Below are 25,542 nucleotides of genomic sequence, written 5' to 3' on the forward strand. Positions count from 1 at the left end.
ACAGAACACAGTTCTTGCACCCAAACTGGCAGAACATGGCTGGTATAGACTTATTGCCTCTAATTGTAGGTCACCTTCACCACACTCCTGTGAGATAGGCAAGTTTTCCCTCTGGTTTACAGTTTAGGAACTGAGGCAAAGAGAGGCTGATGAGCTTTTCTGAGTCCACAGAGTATACTTCATATATCATATGCAGAAGAAAGACACTGAAATATCTGTGCTCCAAAAAAATAAAATTATGGTTTTTTAAGACTATGCTGTAATCTTCCAGTCCTAAGCACAGAGACAGGCTTCTCAGCACTTAATGTCAAAACCTTTTTTTCCTGTTACCTTCCTCTAAACCTTCCAAGGTCTGTGCAATTAGCTGCATGGCATAGAAGTGAGGCAATACAGGAACAGAATTCCTGTGCCAGAAGGAGCTTCTTCCTTCAAGAGTTTCAATGTACTTATGGGCTTCTGTTTGTTCTAAATAGGCAAGAGTTTTGATTTTTTCATGCACAGTGGCTTTGTGGACTTTACCCAAATACACTGAAAAGTTTGGTACATTTAGAACCACTCAAGGAACCCACAGTGAAAAGTATAGCAGGCAACAATTGTCATGAAAATAAACTCTTTTAAAATGAAGTATTTTCCATCTTCCCCATCCCTGGAAGTGTTCAAGGCCAGGATGGATGTGGCTTTGAGCAACCTGGTCTAGTGGCACATGTCCCTGCCTGTGGCAAGGGGGTTGGAACTGATTGTTAGGGTCCCTTCCAACCCAAACAATTCTATGATTGTATGATTCAGTGTTTTTCAGAGTCTTGCAATGATGTTTGATATCACCTTAAATCACCTCTAAAATGTTCTTCAAAATAAACTTCATAATACAGAAATATATTTAGCTATATTTCTCCAGAAACGTACATGAGCTGGTAGTTGAATATAAACATAACAAACTGAGTCATTCAATTAGTATTCTGTAGGAAATTCTATTACTGTAAAAAACATCTTTTATTATGTTACACATTCTTGCAAGAGTACTCATAAAAACAGCTGTTACTTATTTCTGTCATTAGCAATTGAATGCTGATGTGATATTAAAAAGTGTAAGGTAGGGTGGGATTACATGAACATCCCTTGACAAATCTGCTCATGAAGATGCTATTTCAGAAGTTCAGAGCTTTGTTTGGAGGACATTCTTGCCAAGTAACAAGGTAATACTTCATCTGCTGGTAGCATTAACAGTACGATCTTGTCCTTCTTGAACTTCTCATACTTTTGATTTTTGATTATTTACACACACCATAGGAGGCATATTATCCCATAAGTAGCTCTAGATCTTGTTTAGCAAGAGTGCAGATGTAGACATAAGCTGAATTAGAGACTTGATTTTTGGGGGGACTTTCTTTCTGTGCTGGTGCATATGCACCTTTTGCATTTATACCTTATCGAAGCCTCTCTTCTTCTCCTGTACCTTTCATGTCAGATGCAGCTGGTCAGGAAAGTACGTTATGTATGTTGCAAACTAGTGCTGTAAGTCCTCCTTTAGACTTCACCTCTGGTCAGGTGTCCTGAAGCATAAGTTTCATACATAAGTTACAAGTGATTTTAGATATATGTATATCAATAACACATTCATGAAACAGTCAAGAGGTTGGGTTCAGTTAAATTGCATATGAAGTGAATTTGTTGGCATTCAAGTCTTCCAAGGGATATGCAAGTTTCAGGAGGTATCTGACCTCCTCAGATCTTTAAATGTGTACTGGTAGTTAAGGTTTTGGTGCCTTAGCTGGTCAGATATTCTTTGAACCAGCTTGAAACTCTTTCTGCTATTATTTGGTGTTTTGTTGACTTCAGTAGGCTGGTGATATCACTTGAAAGTGTGTTCCACTGCAGAAAAGATCTTGTCTTTCACTGTTTTCACTATCACCCCATGCCTCCCTGCAATTTAGAGCTGATAAAGAAAGTCAGATTGCTTGTTTGGTAAACTTACCTCAGCTTTTTTTTTTTTTTTTTAGATTTGTTATTGCTTATTAAAATTCCTTGAACATGGCTTATACCTTTGTAACATTGGGAAAATGAAAATAAACTGGATATCAGGTCTGAGACTTTGAGACTTTCCCAACTTATACAACTTGGTTTTGATTCAGTGGATGACTGAAATAATGTAATGATTGTTTAAAGACTGGAAAAAGTAAAAAAAAAAAAAAAAAAAAAGTCTTAAATTTGGTGTAATAACTTGGTTAATAGCAAGAAACAGTTCTCATTTTTTTCAAGCAATTTTATCTATATTAAAAGAAACTTTTTAGGTAGGTAAGTAATTTTGGTCTTATTTTACAAGAGAGTTAGGTAAATGCTCAGAACTACAAGGAGCATGGCTAAAAGACGTGAAGTTAGAACCCATTATGTTTTGAAATCTAGATGAGCACAAAAGCACATCTGTTTCTTATGAGGTGTGGGTGGGTAAAGCAAAGCACACAGGCCTGTCAGATCTGATAAGCCTCCACTATGGTGTAAAGAGCATCAGTACGATGTAGCCTGGATATCCAGATCAAACTGATCCACTTCTCCCTATTTTTCTCAAGTATTGAAACAGGTCTGTTTTGTTAATGTGTTCTTTTAACAGTTTTGTTCAGAACAATCAGAAGACCAAACAACAAACACTGTATTGGCTAGAAGCACTCAGAACTATTTTACTGATGGTATTAATATTGATAACTAATTTGTGGCAAACACCCATGTAATGTGCAAGAAATTTGTAGGTTTTAAAATAGGTAGAATATGCAATCTTTTAAATCTCAGATTGACTTGCCTGAACTGACTGTCATATATTGTACTTAACTGAATTGCTTTTACTATGCCATCAATATATATTCCTACAACACCCTTTCTTCTTGACCAGTCACTGAATGAAAAACCCAATTCACTTTGGCATTCAGAGCTCCCTTAATATTTCTGCAGTGAAAGAGCTATGTTTTTTTCTGTTTCATGAAACTGAAAGCCACAAGGCTATGTTCCCCATGGACTTGCTCTCACAGTTGTACTGAAATCCATCAAAGGACACCCATCATAGGACTGTACAAAGTACCATGTTATTGATGCAATCTATCCATCTGCCAGTCATGCTAATGACCATCTGCAATAGTACCATTGGGAATACTTCAGGAACAGGGCAAGTTTGAAAAAATGAAATACACTTCATGGCAGTTTTTGGAAAAACTCATTTCAGCTTACATCAATAATAACATACTTTGCCTCAAATGAAATGCACTTGTGAAAATTCACTTAGATGATGTTTTTCTCCAGTGTAGAAAGGTTTGATGGAAAATTTTGTGTCTGTATTTCTGAGTCTTATACTACCATATAAATATCTCCTCAGCAAACATTACTTAAAATTACTAGAAAACAGTAATAAAATATTCTCATCTATACATAATAACAGATGGAAAAGGCTTGTCTAATTTACTGATTCACACAGATAAATCACCCAAGCCTTTTAAGAATTTGGGCACCAAAACTTTAGAAATGAATTTTATTGGCTAATGTGAAATTAAAAACTCTTAGAAAGGACCTTTATAGGAAATTCTGAAAAACAAAAAAGCAAACAATCAAACAAAAACAAACAAACAAACAGCAGTATGTAAAGTAGACTGTTGTGTCCTTGAACCTGAATCAATGACAACTTGGATCAAAAATAAATAAATAAACAAACCATGATACCAAAGGTTAGTCCAACTTTCTCCTAAGCTGGGTTGCCCTTCTGATACCCCCAACCTCAAAGCCCACATCCTAAATCACCTTTTCTAAAGGTGATTAATTTCCCTTATAATTTCCATAAGTCATGGAAGCATATTAGTTGTCCAACAGCATTAACAGAGTGATGTGTTTGGACCAAAACCTCCTATCACATGATATTTCTAATTATCCCATTGTCAAAAGCTAATCTTTGGTGTTTTGCCTTTCAGAAGTGCTTATGACATATCTGGTTACTGACACAATGCAGTGGAACAATATACGATGCTACTATCATTTTTTTCAGAGTTCTGCTAATAAACCATGTCCACTGGAAAAATAACAGGGAATGTATGCACCCCAGATGCAGGTACACCTCAGATGACCAAGCAGAATCACAGAGCATGGCATTGCACTGCTTAGTCGTGGGATAGAGTCTGAGTGCTGTCTCAGCATTGGTATTTCCACAGAGGACTGAATCACATACATCACAATTACTGATTTAAGCCAGAGCTATCTTAAGGCTCTCTGTATTGTTCCTTGGTATGGCTGCTGAAGATCACAGAGAGGAAAACTTGGTATCACTGACAAACTCAAGAATTTTTCATGTTTGTTTAAAATCAGCAAATGTGACTACCCAGAGCTAGAAGTTGGATATGAGGGGATGATTCCCCCTGAATTTGCTCTCCTTTCCTTGAGTGAATGAATGAATGAGTGAGTGGGTGTGTGTTCCTATCATTCCCTGCTTTCTCATTTTGTGGTTTTGACTTAATTTGAGCACACAAAAGGCAAACTAATGGCTACCTGTGATGGGCTGAAGCAATGCTCCAAACAGACTGTTTTCCAGGGTATTGTCTAGGCATGATTCCTCATTTTCTACTGTTTGAAAAGCTGTCACGTCATGTCCTGAAGAAATCTGCAGAAGAAATGCTGGTCTGGCTCCCACGTGAAGATTTGGCCAGGCTCCCAAGTGTGAGACTAAAGGTCAGTGGTTTACTCCTGTGGAGTCCCAGTCCTGTTCAGCATTCATTTTCCTTCTCTTTCCAGTTCCCTAATCTGATAAATCATGTGGGGAGAGGGAGGGGGAGGAGTATGTGATGTAACCTCATCTCCTGCAAAGTTACGAAACTGCCTTCAGCAACAACACGGTGTCTGCATCTCGTGGTGATTTTACGGTGGGTACTCGCGGGGGATGCTGTGTTGTACTTAAAAGGCATGAAGATCAGCCACATCTGTGTGAAACCCACCAGACAGACCACTTACTCACTTCATTTCTTCAGAGGAAAGCTGGGCATGATGTCTGCTTAATGGCACACACTCTTGCAGCTTCTTGTTTAGCTGTCTGCTGCGTGTACCCAGAGTGACAGGAAAACTGGTGGTATGCTCGGGACACCCTGAAGAAAGGCAGACTTGAAGCCAGCTGCACTGGTGGGGTAAGTCTGTTCTTCCTTCACAGTTTTTTTCTTTCACTCATTTCTTTCATGAGGCGTAAACTCTACGGTTTGAGGGAAGGAAAAGATGTGGAGTGGAGTGATCTGGAATGTGTAAGAAATGTCCAAGGGCATGTAGCCATATGAAATCCCTGCTGGATTGACTCTGAGCCAGCTGATAATCACTAACTAATCTCTCTGCTGGCAGGTTCTGCCCAGATCACAAGGGTGTGTGCCTCTGTGCCAGGATGCGTACAAGATTCACTTGTACTGCAGGTCTCAGAGCCTATGTCAGAGAAGCAAACCAAAGAGGGTTTTGACTGCAGTGGTTGACTGCAGAAGAGAAATATGTGCACGTATGCTTATATCACCATAATGGTGCTGTGTTTGCTGATGCATGTCAGGCCGTGAGGTCTGCAGATGGGGAGGTGTAGGTAAAGGCTCATTTTGTTGAGTTTCACCAGAGTAAATCCGTGTACAATTGGGATATAGTCAGGCATGTTAGTTTAAATTTTTTTTTTGTACATAAGTACAGCTGGTAAATAGTGCGCTCTATGCATCTGTAGTTCCAACAGAACTGTGTGGTCTGGGTATTAGGAAAACGTTTGTACTCATAAGGCCCCTTAGAAACGTATTTATACTAGTATAAGAGGTCTTATATTACGCCACAGTTTTTCCTGCCATGTAATATACAAGCTACTGTTCTTGCAGCAGGGACTCAGTGGGCACAGGAGAGGAGACAGTTCCAAAGGCAGTGTGGTATTCTTAGACTCAGCAATCTATGAGAAGTCAAAGCAGAAAATGTGTTTTTCTCAGTACAAGGAGGAGATGAATCTGGGAAGAAGATGTCCTTGTATATTTTCTAATGAAACAAAACTACAGCAGATAACACAGGCTGTTGAAAATCACTGCAATAAAGTGTTTTCTAGGTGAACTTTGGCACTTCTGAATACAATTGAAAAGGTCTCCCTATTAAAGGAAAATAGGGAACAGAAGAAACAACATTTTATATATGAGTATTATACTTCATAATAATATACTATATTGTATATATACCAGATAAAGCAAAAACAAACAAAAAAAAAAAAAAAAACATAAAAATCCACACAATTTATAAACTGTTCCTCAGAAATCTAAATAACCAACTTAGCTCAGTCAGCATCTCTAGAGTTGCAAGAGTGATGAATTAGTCCTAAATTGCATGTTAGCATGCAATCTCCATGAAAGCCTCTGAAAGAATTCAATTTTGACACCTGGTCTGTGCCCTAGTGTGAATGTTGTGCCTACACTGCTTTTTCTGTTGTGCCTACCATGATCACATGGTAGACAGAGCTCCTTATATTTTGAATACAGATAGTCAAGGTATTTTTTGCTGGTGAAACATCAACAAACCAGTGAAATCTGGACTTACAGAAGGTAAACAAATAGCTAAACATTACAAGAGGATTCTTCTCCTTCCTTCTTAAAATATGGTTCTAATCCTGGTCCAAAGTTACAGTTCCTAGAGAGAGCAAATGATTTTGTTTTTAATGGCTGGAGTCCTGAGCCTTTGTCTAAGGTGTCTCCTGTTTTAGAACTTGGTCAAGGCTAGGATAAATGGGGCTGATATGATCCTGAGGATGCTTATTTTGATTTCTTTCCAGAACTTGTGATGGCTTCAACTTGGCAGAAAACTCAAGAATTCTACAACTGGATCCTTGAAAGTGGAGGTATGTAGAGATGCTCTCTTAAACAGAAATTTCCACATGAACAGCATGATCACAAAGAACAAACCTAGCAGTGTGATGCTCCTATGAGCCCACATTTTTTTCACTAGCAGATTTTCACTTTTCCTTCCTCATCGTCCTGAACTTCCTTTAAGTCTTCAAATCACAGAATCACAGAGTCGTCTAGGTTGGAAGAGACCTCCAAGATCATCTAGTCCAACCTCTGTCCTAACACTAACAAGTCCTCCACTAAACCATATCACTAAGGGCTACATCTAAACGTCTTTTAAAGACCTCCAGGGATGGCGACTCAACCACCTCCCTGGGCAGCCCATTCCAATGCCTAACAACCCTTTCAGTAAAGAAGTTCTTCCTAACATCCAACCTAAACCTCCCCTGGTGCAACTTTCGCCCATTCCCCCTCGTCCTGTCACCAGGCATGTGGGAGAATAGACTAACCCCCACCTCGCTACAGCCTCCTTTAAGGTACCTATAGAGAGCGATGAGGTCTCCCCTGAGCCTCCTCTTCTCCAGGCTAAACAGTCCCAGCTCCCCCAGCCACTCCTCGTAAGACTTGTTCTCCAGACCCCTCACCAGCTTCGTTGCCCTTCTCTGGACTCTCTCGAGCACCTCCATGTCCTTCTTGTAGCGAGGGGCCCAAAACTGAACACAGTACTCGAGGTGCGGCCTCACCAGAGCCGAGTACAGGGGGACAATCACCTCCCTAGACCTGCTGGCCACACTGCTTCTTATACAGGCCAGGGTGCTGTTGGCCTTCTTGGCCACCTGAGCACACTGCTGGCTCATATTCAGCTGCCTATCAACCAGTATTCCCAGGTCGTTCTCTGCCAGGCAGCTTTCCAACCACTCATCTCCCAGCCTGTAGCTCTGCTTGGGGTTGTTATGCCCCAGGTGCAGGACCCGCCACTTGGCCTTGTTGAACTTCATGCAGTTGGCCTCAGCCCATCAGATCCAGCCTATCCAGATCCTCCTGCAGAGCCTTCCTACCCTCGAGCAGATCGGCACACGCACCTAACTTGGTGTCGTATGCAAACTTACTGAGGGTGCACTCGATCCCCTCATCCAGGTCATCGATAAAGATATTGAAGAGGACTGGCCCCAGCACTGAGCCCTGGGGGACTCCACTAGTAACCGGCCTCCAACTGGATTTGGCTCCATTCACCACAACTCTTTGGGCCCGGCCATCCAGCCAGTTTTTAACCCAACAAAGCGTACGCCAGTCCAAGCCACGAGCAGCCAGTTTCTTGAGGAGAATGTTGTGGGGAACGGTGTCAAAAGCCTTACTGAAGTCAAGGTAGATCACATCTACAGCCTTTCCCTCATCCACTAAGCGCGTCACTTGGTCATAGAAGGAGATCAGTTTCGTCAAGCAGGACCTACCTTTCATAAACCAATGCTGACTGGGCCTGATCGCCTGGTTGCCCTGCAAGTGCCGCGTGATGACACTCAAGATAATCTGCTCCATGAGCTTCCCTGGCACTGAGGTCAAACTAACAGGCCTATAGTTCCCTGGGTCTACCCTCCGACCCTTCTTGTAGATGGGCGTCACGTTTGCTAGCCGCCAGTCGACTGGGACCTCCCCTGATAGCCAGGACTGCCGATAAATGATGGAAGGCGTCTTGGCCAGCTCCTCCACCAGTTCTCTCAGTACCCTCGGGTGGATCCCATCCGGCCCCATTGACTTGCGTACATCCAAGTGCTGTAGCAGGTTGCCAACCATTTCCTCATGGATAGCGAGGGCCACATCCTGCTCCCCATCCCCTTCCACCAGCTCAGGGTACTGGGTATCCAGAGAACAACCGGTCTTGCCGCTAAAGACTGAGGCAAAGAAGGCATTGAGCACCTCAGCGTTTTCCTCATCCCTTGTAACTAAGTTTCCCCCCGCATCCAGTAAAGGATGGAGATTCTCCTTAGTCTTCCTTTTTGTGTTGATGTATTTGTAAAAACGTTTTTTATTATCTTTAACGGCAGTAGCCAGATTGAGCTCCAGATGAGCTTTGGCCTTTCTAATTTTGTCCCTGCACTGCCTCGCAACATCCTTATAGTCCTCTTGAGTAGCCCGCCCTCTTTTCCAAAGGTTATAAACCCTCCTTTTTCTCCTAAGCTCGAGCCACAACTCTCTGCTCAGCCAGGCCGGTCTAGTTCTGCGTCGGCTCGTCTTTGGGCATGTGGGGACAGACCGCTCCTGAGCCGTTAAGATTTCCTTCTTGAGGAGTGCCCAGCCTTCCTGGACTCCTTTGCCCTTCAGAACCTCCTCCCAAGGGACTCTGCCAACCAGTGTCCTGAACAGCTCAAAGTCAGCCCTCCGGAAGTCCAAGACAGCAGTTTTACTGGTCCCCTTCCTGACTTCACCAAGAATAGAGAACTGAACCATTTTGTGGTCACCCTGCCCAAGACAGCTCTCGACCACCACATCTCCCACCAGTCCGTAACTGTTTGTGAACAGAAGGTCTAGCGGGGCACCTCCCCTGGTAGGCTCTCTAACCAGCTGCATCAGGAAGCTATCTTCCACACTCTCCAGAAACCTCTTAGACTGCTTTCTCTGGGCTGTGTTGTGCTTCCAGGATATGTCTGGGAAGTTGAAGTCCCCCACGAGAACAAGCACGGACGATTTTGCAACTTCTGCCAGCTGCCTGTAGAACTCCTCATCCGTCTCCTCATCCTGGTTCGGCGGTCTATAACAGACCCCCACCAGGATGCTTGCCTTGTTGGCCTTCCCTCTGATCCTAACCCATAGGGACTCAACCTTATCAGTCCCAGCCTCAAGTTCCTCAACATCAAAACACTCTCTAATATAGAGAGCCACACCACCACCCCTTCTGTGCTGCCTGTCCCTTCTGAAGAGCCTGTAGCCAGACATTGCAGCACTCCAGTCATGAGAGTGGTCCCACCACGTTTCCGTGATGGCAACCAAGTCATAGCCTTCCCGCTGCACAATGGCTTCCAGCTCCTCTTGTTTGTTACCCATATGTCACCCCAAATATGTCTCAGGGACACTCCAGTTGTATCACAGTAAGGATGATGGGGGATTTTCCCACAGTGGGGAATTCCCAACAACTTTCTGTTCAACTTACAATGGGCTCTGACAGGATGGCAAGAAAGATGTGCTCAGGATTATATTTTAAGTCTGGAATATTATAGATTTATTTATTTATTTTTTATGCATGTGTTGTGGGAAAACTTAGTAAATCAAAGAGTTGATACTCTGAGATTTAAACTCCTTGTGATGCCAGTTCAAATCAAACCAGTAATCAAGACACTGACAGAAAACACTGCTCAGTGTTTGAGATTTTTCACTTTGCAGTTAGGAGACCTCAGGTCTTCAATAGCTATAAATTCAGTTTGATGAAGCTCTATGAGATCTCCAAGGTTAAATGTCACAAGTTGGCATGCAGCTGCTGTGGCAAGTTTATGTGGTAGTTCTGATAAGGGAAGGACATGGGACATAGAATGTTGGTTGTAAATGTTTCAGAACTTGAATTTCAGAAGAGTTTGAATGGGAATTCAGGACTTCTGACAGACTGTTAAGTCCAGAAGTGGAATATCAAAGAGCTCTTCACAAGAGCTCTTGACAAAGCCTGTAAATTACATAAAACAGGAATAGTAAAAAAATTGGAGGTCTAAAAGTAATGGAGATTAGCAGAGTGCTGTGGACAGGAATGTCATTTTAAAAAAATACCCTGGAGCTCATGGCATCATGAGTGAGCCAATGACTAAAATTCAGAAGAGGACTTCAGCAAGCATCCCCTATGAGAGGCCTTTGGGACTGGCAGGTCAAGAAGCAAAGGGAGATGATGAGGGAGTTTAGTAGAGCGGTGACCACTTTGGGAATAGGAGAAGAATGCATGGATGAGAACAACAGTGTTTTTGCCTCCTGCATTTCTGTGGGTCAGGGATGAGGCAGGATTAGGAGGAGGAAGAGTGACAGAAAATCTGTTGAGCTTTCTTTTCATGAAGAACTGAAGAGCAACTTTAGCACAGGGAAGAGTTTTGTCTCTTTGCAGAAAAATGTGCTTTTAAGAGAGTCTACCATATGAGTAGATATAAAAATAAGGGGGTGGAGAATTTCACATGTCCTGAACATTGTTTGTCATGAAGGAAATAACATTAGTGATGGAAACAATCTATTATTTAGCTGTAAAGTTTTATGCTCTTGAAGATCCAGGAACTCTTTGGTTTGCTTTTTGCATCTCTGATGCAGACATCTCAAGCTACTTCTTCCAGCGTGTGGGACAGTGTTGCAGCCAGTGGTGGGGAGTCCAGCTCATGACAGGAAAGATCTGTTCCCTACTGTGCCACAGGAGGTTGGTGCTCAGCAAAACAGTCCTATGGGCACTACAGCCCTAATCCTAATGTAGTGCTAAAGCTGTTTAGCAGTCTGTCACGTGGAGCCCCAGGGTTTTCTGTCTTTGAGTGTGTCACAGAGAGCAGGATGAAGGGAAGTAATTAAATATATCTGCCACACAATGTGCAAGATGAGCAAATTTGACTGTGTGTTTTGCTTTTCAGATCCAAGGACAGACCCATGGCCTCTGGTCTACTCTCCACTGCCAGTTATGCTCCTTTTTGCCTTCTACCTCCTTGTCGTGGCACTGGGGCCCTTCTACATGCGTAACCAGAAACCGCTGAAGCTGCGAGGTCTTCTGGTTGCCTACAATCTATCCATGATGATGTTATCAAGTTACATGTTTTATGAGGTGAGGAGACAGGATTGCCCCCTTCTGGATAAGAATCTGGGAACTGTTTGAAAGCCAGAAACATTTTAACAGCTTTTGATGGTGGACTCTAACGAAGGGAGTGGGTGCTGATTTGGATGTCTACATTTTGCCACAAGAGGGACAATACTGCCCTATTGAAAGGGATGAAATATTTCCAAAGTATACCTTATTTCCTACCATTTTTGAGTCTTCCTCTCATTCGTAAAATTAATGTTGAAATATTCCTGAATGAACAAGTTAAAAATTGATATTTCCTACAATGTATGGAGGATGTGTGACACTTTTTGTCATACCTGGCTGGTGAGGGACCCACCCTAGGAGAACTGCTTTTTCAGACTTGTACCATCTTCTCCAGGACTGCCAAGCACACTATAGCTTCCTGCTGTCAAGAGTATTGATGACACTGTTTTCTTCTTCTCAATGTCCAAACCTTTCTACAAGTTAACATATGCCACTGAAAACTCTTCAAGATAGTACTGCTGAATTGTTTTGAAAAACTTTTTGATATCAACAAATTTGCCCTTTCAATTTATGATGTAATTCTTACTGGTGATCTGTGCTTGGTTCACAGCACAGATGTGTGACACAGGTTGTTCGGTTGCACTGGTATAATTAGTATAGTTCTTGGTTTTCCAATTAATAGGCAAAATGAAAACAGCCAAAACAAAATACTACAAAGTCTTTGCAAATGAGAACACAGAGAGATTCTTGCAGAGAGATTCTGAAGCCTAGAATTCACTATTCACTATTCCTGCTAAAGCATTTTTGAGCACTCCCATTGTTACATAAAGAGTTACAAATATGCACAGACCAAATTTTCTTTTTCAAATTCCAACAAGGATGTGAAGTACTTTGTTTTAGGTTTTTACTATTTGTTCAGCTATATAAATTACATTGATCTTCTATCAGTGAACACTAAATAGAGATCCTGTGACTTTTAGCACTAATACTTGCATCTTTTTGGAACAGATGGTGTTGAACATAAAATGGATCTCATTGCTTTTCTTTTGTTTCAGTTTCTGGTAACTTCAGTCTTAGATGACTACAGCTACCTGTGCCAGCCAGTGGATTATAGCCGAAGTGAGCTAGGAATGAGGGTATACTTTTATAAAAAGCTTGCCTTAGTCCCTGTTCCTCCTGTGGGTATGCAGATTATTTGCCTGGTAAACAGCAGTTGTCATCCCTAAGAACTTCTTCAACAGTTACACTTTGCTTTAGTTCTCAACAAATTAATCATCTCAGTTAATATAGCCATCTAAGTTCTGTCTTTGATCACTGCAGTGAATGTGTTCCTACCATCTGAAAGGTAGACATCTAGTATAGCTATTGTAAATTACATCTGAAAAATATGACTCTTTCCATTGATTATGTAAGGATTCTGGGTGATCACTGCCAACTAGAAAAACAGTTTTTATATACCAAAATTTCCATGGCACAAATCTTACTCTAAATTTCTTTTAGCTGGAGGATTTGACTAAAAAAATTCCTTGTCTGCCTATCACAGGTGGATTTCAGTCCCACCAACTTCAGCTTTCCAAAATGCTGATTGAGTTTCTTCTGTCTGAATGTAAAGGTATTGTTTTTCTTCTGGATACTAACAGGTTTTGAACACATCTAAGCATGGATATCAGCTTTCCAGTTTTTCAAATACTTGCCATCATGCTGGAAACGTTTTCAGGGCAGCACACCCTTGTCAAAGACCAAGGAACTTAGTAAACACTCATCTATACTGCTAAAGCAACCTGGAATGCTTTTCCTGCAGATCAACAATCCTTCCCGAGCTCCCAACCTGAAAAAAAACCAACTACCATTAAAAAGAAAAAACAAAAACAAACAACAAAAAAAACCAGCTTTACTCCTTTGCTGTCCATCCCAGGTTGGCAGTGTTCACAGACTTCATAGTTAAAAGTCTCAGGCAGTAAGACTGGGCGTTTTGCTTTGAGGTCTAACAGCGTTTCCTTGTGATGCCCGGCAGATGGCAAGAGTGTGTTGGTGGTTCTTCTTCTCCAAAGTCATCGAGCTGCTTGATACGGTAAGGAAAGCTCGACTCGGCTCCGTAGCAGAACTGGCACTGTAAACAAATTGCTCCCTTGTCAGAAAGGGGCAGAGTGCCATAAGCTAATGTCCTTGGTTGATCCTGTATTGATTCAGTTGGTGCTTTTTAGTAAATGCTGTTTTCGTGTGTCTTGTTCTGCCTGCTAGTGGGAATAAGTCTGATACTGTTAAAGGAGAGGGTGCAGCTTCAGTGTGCTGGTTTATGACAGCATTTTGTATGCAAGAGCCCAGCAATGCCACAGGATATAATGCTGCTAGTTTTCCTCAAAAACCTCTTTCCAGAAGAAAAGAATCCTTCCTGTGCAGTTTGCCCATCTCTGTCTCAGTGGCTGCACACTTTTCCACTCCCCAGCACTCTTTCTGTGGGCGGATGTTCCCTTCTGACCACAGTGCTGGTGAGAAGCTTTCAGAATGGCTATTACCAGATGGTCCCCCAAAATCTTAGCTACCAGTTCATTAAGGCTGCTGGAGTATCTGCTGCCAGACAGAACATGCCATTGGCCATTTGGCTGAGTAACAGTGGTTAGCTGGGCAGGAAAGAAACTACACACATACAAGTGCGCGTTCTGGTTATCTGACACAGATTGTTCTACACCTGAGGGTTAAAGGTTTGTGTCCCATGTAAAATTGAAAGTTCACCTGAAGACAGTACTATTTTATAGCTCATCTGTCAGGTGTTCTCCTATATAATAAATAGTTGACTGAACTAACAAGGGAATCATATCTCTCTGATAGGTCAGCAGGAGTAAACTGTATCCTGACCTAAGACTTCGCAGTCTAGTGCTCTTTGTGAGACAAATTGACAACACACTGTCTGAAAAGTGAGTCAGCACGCGGAGCCCTCCTAGGCTTCTTGCCAGTGAGTTCACCAATCCTCTCTCTGCTTTCATCAGCAAGAAAAGCAGCTTTTTGTCAGTCCTGGGTCCCTGAGAAGCAGATTCACTTTTTGATAGTGTGTGTGTGCGCAGAAGTACAGTGACATGACACATATTCATATGTGAAAATTATTCTCTTTACTAATGCAAATTCCAGAGGGTTTGGACATTCATCACAGCACTGTAGATCATTCTCTGGTACCAGTAAGCATCTAACCTTTGTCCTGAAAAGGATCAGACCAAAGCAGCTGCAAATTATATGGAAGCTCAGTCAGAGACTCAGATGAGTCCTCTTTGAACCTTGGGACCTGAATGCAAAGGTAAAAATAGTTGGGACTCAGTGGAAGAAATTGTACCCTTCAGTTTCTCTTCATTACAGATAATATAGGATTTATTGCATGTTTTGAATTTCACCAGTTTCTATCAAGAGCAGAGGAAATGGATTTTGGAAGATTTAGAATCATTATTCACTACTATTATCACTTTTTAGCATAAAATCTTCTGTCTAAACACATCAACTCAAGATTTTCCTTTGGCTTCTTTCAGGTTTTCATTATTCTGCGCAAGAAACAAGAACAGGTGACTTTTCTGCATGTGTATCATCACGGCACTATGCTGTTCAACTGGTGGTCAGGAGTGAAATACGTGCCTGGAGGACAAGGTAAGCATATCTGGATACCTTGTGTTTTAATTTTCTTGTGGAGACAGCATAAACAATGCAGATGGGCTGACTGGTAGGTAGGAAGCTCACTTATTTCCAAAGGTGTGAAAAACCTGTGCATTTCAGTTGGTACCATCTGCTCAGCTCTTTGGGCTATTTACACTGCTATATTAACTGCCTCTTCCAGTAAAGAATGTGCCAGTCATTCCCTGTCCACACAGAAACGATATCATCCTATACAAGGCCTATTTATATCTCCATCTAGACCAGTGCTCTCCATTCAGCTGTGCCTAATGCAGTGGTACAGGTTCTGTCTCTATTTCCTGCTCTGACTGTACCCAGTTCTCCCTCACTTCCTTTCTGGTCTGTATTCAGACTGCTTTCTTTTACCAATATAGGTGGGCTCTACACAAGAAGCTAGAGTAAACTCTTTGGGGGGAGCCATTTTGACTACATGTCCTTGACACGTGAATGGTATGAAATGCCTGGGTCAGAAGATCAATTACCTCTGCCTTTGAGGCACTTCTCTGTCCCAGAACACTAGATATGAGATGGAAACGTTGAAAGGAGCAGGGAGAATATGCAATACATCCTAGGCAGAATCTTGATTGAAAGTTCACACATACAGGTAGTATTTTGAAAGCATCATCACAGTAGCTGTGAGCTCACCAAAGGGTTAATTTTGAATGGTTCACATGCCTTGTTCACACTGACTTCTTTACTCCTCAGCTTTCTTTATTGGGATGCTAAACTCCTTTGTACACATCTTCATGTATGGCTATTATGTCCTGGCCAGCCTGGGACCACAGATGCACTGTTACCTGTGGTGGAAGCGTTACCAAACCATCATGCAGCTGGTAATTAATTCATGTGTTTATCTCTACATTTCCATGTCTTGGGTGTGAAGGCACCTTCTGTCTGTCTCTGTTCTTTCACTAGCACAGGTCTTTGTGTTTGCTGTTTATGGAAATCACCATGTCCTTAGGTTTCCTAATGTATCACTAATAGAGGTGAACTGGATGATTACCTGCTCTGAATGGTACTCTCAGGAAATTACTAAGAAGCCTTCAGTGACTGCATTAGCTTCCAACACTTATCCCTCTTCTGCTTTATGTAGCAACCCTTTCACCCTCTGGAATCCTGAAAACAGCTTGATCTTGAGAGGTGTGGGGCAGTTACTTGTGAAAGCTTTGGATTGTCAGGAGGGCAGGAGATTGGGCAGCTTCCTTTGAATTTCTTCAGAAGGGAAGAGTATATATAACTGCAGACAAACAGAGGGGAGTTAAAGAAAAATGTGAGTTTCACTTGCTCTGTAGATAGGCCCTTTGGATTTTCTCTTTCTCATCTCTGAAGAGGTGACATATTCGTACAACCCTTTGTTTTTTTCAAAGATACAGAATAAAAGCCATGTTCCAGACAAGGACAATGGTTGTAGTTAAGCATGTGGGAGAGCTAATTCCATATAAAGAGAGGTTATGGAAACAAAAGGTATTCAGTTGCCAAAAAGAGAAGGAAGAGATAAGGTAAATGTAAAATAGTGTTGGGTAGATGGCTGGTCCAGAATTCTTATTTATCCTGAATGGCAAAAGCAGAACAAGAAAATGTTGTATGAAATTAAAAGATATTTGTGATGCAAAAGACAGGAAATCAGCTTTCATTTAATATATGTTCAGTAGGTAGAACTCATTGCATCATAAGTGACTTGGTAGAATATAAAGAAAAAAAGGATTCATGTCAAAATGGATAAAAGTAACATCTGTACCACCTCTCTCTAAGCTAAAATAACAATCAAAACCATTATGGGTATAATAATCTGATTACCAATAGGGAAGAGATGGATTCTCCCACCATTAGTTTCCATATTCCAAGATAACTGTTACCAGTTTGCGGCAGTAAAGTGACACAAAGGCAGTGGTGTTCTCCTAGGGGGGAGAGGCTGGATTTCAAATCTGCTCCTTGCAGCAGTGTGTAAGACCCAATGTTTAGTGGACATGTTGTGTTCCCTTTTAAGTTGTGGAGAACACTGCTGGACTTGAAAAGCAAGTTTTCAGGGATGTCAGGAGAAACAAGCAGGTATTACTCAGGGTTGAGAATGCTATGAGTATGTAGTATGTTGTGATATTCTTTATGATGAATTAAATATTCAGTTGGGGTATGTAGGATCCCTAATCTGTCTGCTTCTTTTTTCCCCCTCTTCCAGTGCCAGTTTGTGGCCATTGCTGTTCATTCTTCCTACAACCTCTTCACAGAATGCCCGTTCCCTGATGGTTTCAACATTGCAGTCTTCCTTTACATTCTCAGCCTCATTGCTCTCTTCCTACGCTACTACTATTGGACGTACACTAGGGGAAAGAAGAAGAAGCTAACTTAAAGAAAACCAAGGAGGAGAGTGAGCATATTTGCAAATTCTCTGCTGCTTCTGTCATGACTGCATGAAGAAAATTGTATTTGGGGGGAGTATGTGAGGCTCTTGTGTGCAAACCCTTGGTTGCCTTCAAATATTTCGAGTTAGGAAGAGAAAAGGAACAACATAAACTCAAGAGTTAAGATATTAATGAGCTCACTTACTTGAAGCTGGTACAAAGCCAAGCCACACAGTCATCAATACAGAAGTCTTTGTGAAATTAGCACCAGAAGAGCTCCACTTTCCTTTCCATCTGTCAGCATGGTTTGCAAAGTCTATCATTCAACCATGACTCCTTGACTCATTTCTGTAGAGTTTCTTTCCATTCATAAGACCATCTCAGCTTACCATTGTAGATCAGGCAGGCTCAGGTGCCTCCAGCCTCAAAGCAGTGTCCATGTGACAGCAGCAGCCAGGAATTACTGTAATTGTGGGATGCACTCACCTGTACACTTCACCCCAGCCTTTCCTAGTGAGGAAACTTCCAGTAGGGCTGGGATGAATTACAGCTATATGGCCCTTATGGTTTCACTTTATGTTAGTGTAACCATGAAGGAAACCGGATATTACTTTGTCCAACCAAACAGCTGCCTCTGTTCTTTCACTGTTCTGAAGCTAAAGATGGCATTATTGTCTCTAATCTGTCACACAAGCCTTTCCATCCTGACTAGGAAACTAATGTAGTAAGAATCATAATGTACCACTTTCTGGAATGCTTATTTGCCTTTTGTTGCTTTCATATCAATAGAGAAGTTTTCATGCATGAGGACTATTTGGTATTGCTTGCTATAGATGCCATATTTTTGAATAAGAAGAATAAACTGAGGCTCTCCGTTCATAACTTTTTTCTCCTATTTGTTATTACTATTATTATTTCAAACTTTTGTCTCTTATCAAATATGAAAAGTTTTCCACCACCTTAAGCATTAACTTTCACTACCAAATTGTATGAGTATTAATACAAAATTTATGAAGTCAACTCACTGGCTAGTGCAAAGCTGCATAGCTCCAGTGACTTTATTGATTCACTTGTTGGCTGCTTTTTTGCTCCTAAATCAATTAGAACTAGAGTTTGGCACTTCCATTCATCTATAGACAGTTAAGTAATTTTAAAAATTTGGTCTTGAAAATCTAAAATTCAGTTTTTAAACTATAAAGTTGTATTTATTTATTCCATTCTACTTTTTTGATTAAAAATAGTGATTTAAAAATAGTGGTTTTTTTTTTTCCACAGTTGAAATGCAAAGTTCTTAAAGCCAAATTCACATCAAATATAAAAAGGTCTATCTTTTATGGAAAAGTCCAGGGGGGTAATCTACTGCTTACATGGGTGCATACAAAAAAAAACCCTCACATTTTACATCGATTTGGAACTTACTGGCTATCCAAAATAAATGCTACTTGTTCATCACTGATATGCGTGTGCATATGCCAGACTTTTCCCTTAGCTGCTACATTCACATTTATAATATAAATTAGTATTCTTCCATTCCTTGTCCTCCTTCTTCACACACAATGATTCTATGGTATTACCACAATGATACATTATAAATGTAATTCCATTGATTTGAGTATTCTGATTTTCATTGGTGAATATGAAAAGCAAATCAGGCCTTATTTCAATCTGTGTGTTAGTTGTTCTTCCTGCCAAATATTTCTCTTTGCTACTTGTTATATGAATTATGCTGCTTTTTCATACTATAATGCAACTGTTGTAAAAGCTTTAAATGATAAACCTCTGGGTGAGTCCCCGGTTCTTCTCTTTGTTTGGTGAAGCAGGAAAAATAAACCTGCTGTGTATCTAACATACTGTATTCACGGTCAAGGTTTCCCAAGAGGCCTCTCCAGCACTGAAGACTGGTGCAAGTAAAGCTCTTTTATTGTTTTTATCCACTTAGCGATTCACTTATGTCTGTGTCCGGCAGTATATTTGGCCCCATAGTTTCATGGTAGAGCATAACTCTTCCTGCAGCTGGATATATTATCCATGCTTACAAACAAATCTAATGAATTTAGCTCTTTTTCCTATATGTGAGGGATCATGAACAGATCTTGAGCTGATTTTCCTCTCCCATAAGCTTTCTCAGATTTCAAGGGCTAACGGTTCTGATTTCAAAGGTTGCTAATTTCAAGGGCATCACTAATAATTTTATTCCAGAGTTGGCATAAAATATTTTGTTATTCTTTGATTCATTAATAATTCATGACTGCTTAGAAAGTAGAAATTAGATGGAAATTTGGGTAAGATTACTCAACGCTTTTGCAAATCTACTCCTTAAAAAAAATGAAAAAAAAACATATAACTTTTTATTGTTGTTGTTTTAAGCAGTGCATGCAGATTAATTTGTGTACGTCAGAGCTTACTGCAATGGATTCTAGACTGTGACTGGCTGCATAGTTAATGATAAAATGCAAAGGAATGAATCTGCCACCTGGTAGCTTGTAGTAAGTGAACGAGCACCTAACACACATGGCTGTAACTGTTTGTCCTAGACATGTAACCTCTGATCTATCCATACCTGTCCTTCTTCCTTAGCCTGGGTGAGTGGCCTGATCTTGCACTTCTGAAATGGTAGGAACATTTTGTCAGTGTGATTTCAGTGGGCGTAGGATGAAAATGAAGTTATTTTCATTTGGGTGATAAGGAAGGATTAGGTTTGCCCCGGAAACATCCTGCTTTGCATACTTAAATGGATGTTTATGTAGAGCACAACTATTGCAAAAGCATCAACACAAACAAAATTCACTTGTGAGACTACTTGCTTTAACAGGGAAGATAAAGTTGCATAGGTATAACCTCCTGGCTCTTCAGGTCATGATTCTTTCCTCTTTTAGATTGCATTCCTTTGTCTTCATTCTTCTATTTTAAATTGGGATATCTGAGTTGGTACTGTCCACTTGCTGTTGTGACAAAAGCAAAAAGCTGAGAGTACAGGTACATGCTTCTGGAATTTAAAAGAGAATAAAGGCACAGAATGAGATTTCCCCTCTAAGCTAAGTCCCTAGAGTTAAAGATTACATCACAGTAATGCACTGCAAGTCACAAGGGCTGGAAATTACAAATTGCAAGTTTGGATGATTCATATTGTCTGGCAGAGTCCAACACTTAAAGGCTGAATTGGAAATAACCTGTTGCAGCTGGATTTATACAAACCTTTGGGCCAAATGCTGATCCCACCAATATCAATAACAAAGCCTGCAGACTTCGCTGGAAACAAGATGGCACAGCTGTGTGAAAAACAATGCACTCAGCTACATGGTGTTGTTTTGGTGTGAGCAGACTCAAGTGATATTCAAGCTCAATGGATGACTTTCAAGGGCACAGTTGTGTGCAGGCATCTCCCTTGTAAAATGTGGGTCATTATACCTCCTTGGAGCAGTTTGCACTCACAAGATGTAAAGCATAATGTAAGTAGTCTGTTTAAACGAATAAGCCTGATATGTGGTAGTGCTCAACATCTTTCCTACTGTTCAAGTCAATGTAAATTATGGATGTTTTGATAAAATTACTTTCAAATTAACCAGATCACTTACTCAGTGCTTACTTTCTCTTGGGAGATAAATGAGAGGGATTCTAATTTTAATCAAAACAAAATACAAAAAAAAAAAAAAGAAAGAAAATCAATTACTATTTAATGTTTTTTCCATCAGTGTGTGATGGAAAGTTTCCAGAAGAATTTATGTTTAAAATTGCATAACCATATAAAAGTCTGGAACGTGATTGGGTTTTAACTATTGGAGTATTTTTGGATGCTATCAGAAAATATGTCAGTGTATATTTAAAAAAAAAAAAAAAAGCAGAATTACTCTAACCAATCAATTAAGCAAAAGCAGGATGCCTTAGATTGCTTTGTGCAATAAATAAAAATCTGTTGATACAGATATAAGACACCTCCAAGCTAAACATTAAAAAAAAAATCAGCTGATACTATATATAGAAGAGTGTGAATCTGTTGAATTCATTAATGAATAACTTCATGGATTAGGCCTTGATAGATGAAGTGCTCGCATCCAGATGTTTAGTGTGATTTGTCAATGGCCTTGTACTTAATCCTCCTGAACAGGAAATAAGAGTCTTTTCTCTGGGGTCTCCCTTGGGGACTGTGGCAGTCTCTCTGTCACACGCTCTCTCTCTGGCCTGAATCATCACAACAGAGGATCAGGCTGCTGGGGAATTAACCAAGTGGAGGAGGCTCAGATTTGCCTTTAACCCTTTCATTTTCTTCTCTGCTTTGGATGGCCTCCTCACCATATGACATGATGGGAATGTTATTTAGTCAATGCATGGAGATAAAAAAGTGGAGTTGCCCATGTTGTCCCACGAGGTGCATTTGTGGGATCCCTGTCCCCACAAAATGTGTCGAAGCTCACATGCCTAGTTCCACCACCACTGAAGGGTGGGGCTGTGGGCAGATCAAGCCTGTGGAGGCTGGTGGATGTGTATCCACATCTCAGGATTGTATTTTAATTTTTGGGATGCTGCTGCTCCACAGCTGCTGTCAGTGATAGAGTTGGCCCAGGAGGGAGTGTGTGTGAAAGGGCAGGATGTCTCCAAGATGTCCCCAGCCAAGTATGCCAGAACATGTACAGCACATGTGTGTCTGCATATGGGTAGATGAATGCAGCATCTGCAGACTGCCTCCATTTCTGATCTCTCTACATGTAAAACCCCCACATAGGACAGGTCATTCATTTCTCAGGAAGGCACCATCCTGCAGTGTATGAGCATCCTACTGAACAACAGCTCCCAGAAGCTACTCCTGCTGCATAATAGCATGGGTGCTGCTCATCAGCCCATGACAACTTGGGTCAGCCAGCTGCATCTATCTCTGTATCTCAGAGGAGGGAAAGGCCAGAGCTAGCATGAATATACATCATATGCAGGCCAAGCTGATGAGGTAAAGAAATTACAGACATCTCATGTGTGGTGCACATGATTAAACAGGTCGGAGCATAGTTATGTGTAATTCAGGTCTCTTGCAGGGTGCTGTGCAGGGCAAAATGATAAGGTTCTTCTTTTATCCCCATGGAGACGTTGGTAAGGGGGTGCTGGGAATCTCACCTTTAGGGAGAAGACGGAAAATCTCTATTTTTGACAGAATTTCTTCTGCAAAGCTTGTGTGTGCCTCTCATAGGAACTAGCTGGTAAAGCAGGGAATCTTGGAAGAATCACAGACTAGACGGGGGGGGGGGGGGGGAAGCAACACTAGCATCACCTCATTTAGAGGGGATGACAACAGGCATCATGACTGGATTAGGAGAACTGAGGGGCAGTGGGAACTTCATGGAATGGTAAGTTTGGGTGTGGATGTGCTGGAATGTATGGGACTGACTGCACATGTGCATGTGTTTAGGGTAAAAAAATATTTTTTTTGTTAACTCACTAGTATAGAGAGAAGTAAATTCTTTGTCAGAGAATACCTGGTTATAACATCAGTAGCACAGCACTTGGTATGTCCTACTAGTCTTGTGTCATATTTTCTCTCTATATTTTTGCTTTCTGCTGTTTGGGCTGCTATTCAAGAAAGTGTTTGTAGTCATTTCATCACACTCAGAAAATTAGGAATGCTTATTTAGCATTGTCCTTTGAAATTTGTTGCTTGGAGTAGATGTTTCTTCCCCTTTAACATTATCCTCCCACTTTCTCTTCACCCTTTCCTCCCCTCTTCCCTTGCATCCACATATACAGATAGCATCCTAAATTGTCAGAATTGTTAGCGCTGCAAAGAATGTAGATATATTCTACTTAAACTAAACAGAGCAGCTGTGTTTTCCTGCTATATCAATTATTAATGTACATTTTCTTCATCAGGTTTTCAGTAAGGCTTTCAGTAAGATGAAAGTGAGCAAGTCTGTCTTTTTCTTAGCACTTCAGCATAATCCCATCTGCTTGCAAATTCAGGATGTGAACACTGCAACACAACATTGAAAAGGGCTAGAAACTTGGTCTTTAATCAGGGTAGCATAATTCAGCGTAATCTCTCCCAGGCATCATTGAAGTGTAGCTCCGTCTTGTTGATGAAGGAATGGGAGAATGGATACATCAGTCTGAGAAGCAGCAAGAAGCAGCCCTTTTTTTCTGCCCACAGAGTCATCTCTCCTAGGCTGAATTCCTCAAAAGGCTGTCTGCCACAGCACTGAAGATAGGGGAATTTTTGAAAGTATCTCTAGGAGTGGGAGGTGAAATGTGGGAACAGGACTGAGAATGGATGTGGGTTTCTATGAGCGATGCTTGAAAGTGTGGGAGAGGGTTAGCATACATATGTCCCTCTAGGTGGTTGGTTTGGTTGTGGGAGCCTGCAGACACCGGTCTCATGCAATGACAGGTCATGTAAACTGAAGGTGGTTGCACGCAAAGGCTAAATATCACCCTTGTGGGGTGAGTTCCCTGAGAGGGGGTTTTGCAGATGGAGAGAGGGCAGGTGTGTACGTTTGAACACATGCAGGAACAGCACACTGGATTAAAAACCTATAGAGTTGAGGGAACAAGCACAGGTGCTGTCAAGTCACCTGGTTTTTGTTGTGTTACTGATAATATTATTGTGCAGAAGAAAGCGCAGCCAAGTGTCTGTGGATGCCTGTGATTTGGCTCTGTGATAGAGACATATTCACTGAGAAGAATCCAAAGGTGTTTGCTGTGATGGCCAGGCACTGCAGCTCCTGGGGTGCAATTTATTAATTCCAATTGACATTGCCTCTGGGAGATCTATGTGAACTTGTCTAGGGATGTTTCCTCTTTAAATAAAAGATTAGTCCCGAGGCAAGGTTTGGAGGGGGAATATCTTGCATTAGAGGAGCTGACATAGCTGGAAAAGCAGACTAGTTTCCAGCGTGCAAGACCTTCCTTCAATTATCATCCCTGATATGCAATGATAACAGGTCAGCTGTTATTTGTCAGGGTGCACAGGTGTGCCTGTATTTATTGCAGAGTTTGCCAGTTCCAAAGGGTATTATAATACACTTTAGCAGTCTGATACATTCCTATAAATCAAAGGCCCATTATTTTCAAAGGGCTGCTCTAGAAAACATATCTGTAATTTTGCTTCTAGGAATTACTCATGTGAGTAAAGAGGTCCTTTACTTCACCTACACAATGGCATAATAGGACAGTGATTCTGTGCTCAGATCTCAGAGGTACGTTACAGAACACAACCATGTCATAGACAAATTATCACTTAAAATAACCATTCGAATTAATCCTGGTTTTCTATTTTGGTGTGGTTTCTAATATCTTTGGGCATATTTCATATACAGAGGTAATGGCTTAAATTAAGTGAAAACCCATTAATCCCAGTGAATCTAGATAAAGTGTTTGATGGATCTACGAGTACTACCACAAGGATTCAATAAAAATGTCTCTGCAGTGATACCACCTGACAGGCAAAGTGTTTTTTCACTTAATATTTCCTACGCTTGGTGTTGTCAGAAACCCAGAAACTCTAGAAGACTATATGTATACGTTTTAATCCTACACTATTTGTGTACATATTTAGAATATTTTCCGGTAGACCTTGCATAGAATAGATAAACTCGCAGTTTGAACAGAGAAAATAAGATCTTAGCATTGATTGTATTACTGAACTGTAATTGAAGTCGTCATATCATATAAAGCTGCTTCAATTCATTTTCTCTAATAAAATGTGCGTCTATTGAAACGTATCAGCCTTGGATGTGGGTTTAAGGATGCATCACGGGGAAAGCATGGTCCCAGACTGCAATTACTAACATTGTTTTCCGCTGGCTTTAGAAACACCCTTTGGAGCTGCATGGTGAGGGAGAAGGGGAGGCTGGGGAGCAAAGCAAAACAAAGCAAAGCATCCCCAATCCCTTTCTTTGTTCTCAATGCGCTGGAGGAGCGGGGGCGGGGGGGGGGGGGGGGGGGGGGGGGGGCACACACTGGGAATCCCCGGGGCTTTCGGTTATGATTTTCCTGATGGGTGGAGCGGGGTCGGACAGCCGGA

General features: G+C 41.3%; 1 protein-coding gene across 3 annotated transcripts; it reads left to right on the forward strand.

Moving 5' to 3' along the window:
* Positions 1 to 316: 316 nt before the first annotated feature.
* LOC106046290 (very long chain fatty acid elongase 4-like) lies at positions 317 to 25,443 on the forward strand. Of its 3 annotated transcripts, none has more exons than XM_066977459.1 (9): positions 317 to 4,695; positions 5,038 to 5,144; positions 6,785 to 6,850; positions 11,378 to 11,565; positions 12,603 to 12,683; positions 13,562 to 13,618; positions 15,063 to 15,177; positions 15,907 to 16,034; positions 17,378 to 25,443. In XM_066977459.1, the coding sequence occupies exons 3-9, from the start codon at positions 6,793 to 6,795 to the stop codon at positions 17,546 to 17,548; spliced, it is 798 nt and encodes a 265-aa protein (XP_066833560.1). In that variant the 5' UTR covers positions 317 to 4,695; positions 5,038 to 5,144; positions 6,785 to 6,792; the 3' UTR covers positions 17,549 to 25,443. The 3 variants fall into 3 exon arrangements, with proteins under 3 accessions (XP_066833560.1, XP_066833561.1, XP_066833550.1); XM_066977460.1 differs by lacking the exon at positions 317 to 4,695 and adding an exon at positions 4,713 to 4,886; XM_066977449.1 differs by lacking the exon at positions 317 to 4,695 and having other exon boundaries at positions 4,713 to 5,144.
* The last annotated feature ends 99 nt before the right edge of the window (positions 25,444 to 25,542 follow it).

Source organism: Anser cygnoides, chromosome 1 (genome assembly GCF_040182565.1).
Source record: "Anser cygnoides isolate HZ-2024a breed goose chromosome 1, Taihu_goose_T2T_genome, whole genome shotgun sequence".
NCBI lineage: Eukaryota > Metazoa > Chordata > Aves > Anseriformes > Anatidae > Anser > Anser cygnoides.

Coding starts and splice junctions, on each gene's coding strand:
- LOC106046290 (XM_066977459.1), top strand. CDS start 6,793: ATGGCTTCAACTTGGCAGAAAACTCAAGAATTCTACAACTGGATCCTT. Junction 11,566..12,602: donor CAAGTTACATGTTTTATGAG/GTGAGGAGACAG, acceptor CTTTTGTTTCAG/TTTCTGGTAACTTCAGTCTT. Junction 15,178..15,906: donor ATACGTGCCTGGAGGACAAG/GTAAGCATATCT, acceptor TTTACTCCTCAG/CTTTCTTTATTGGGATGCTA.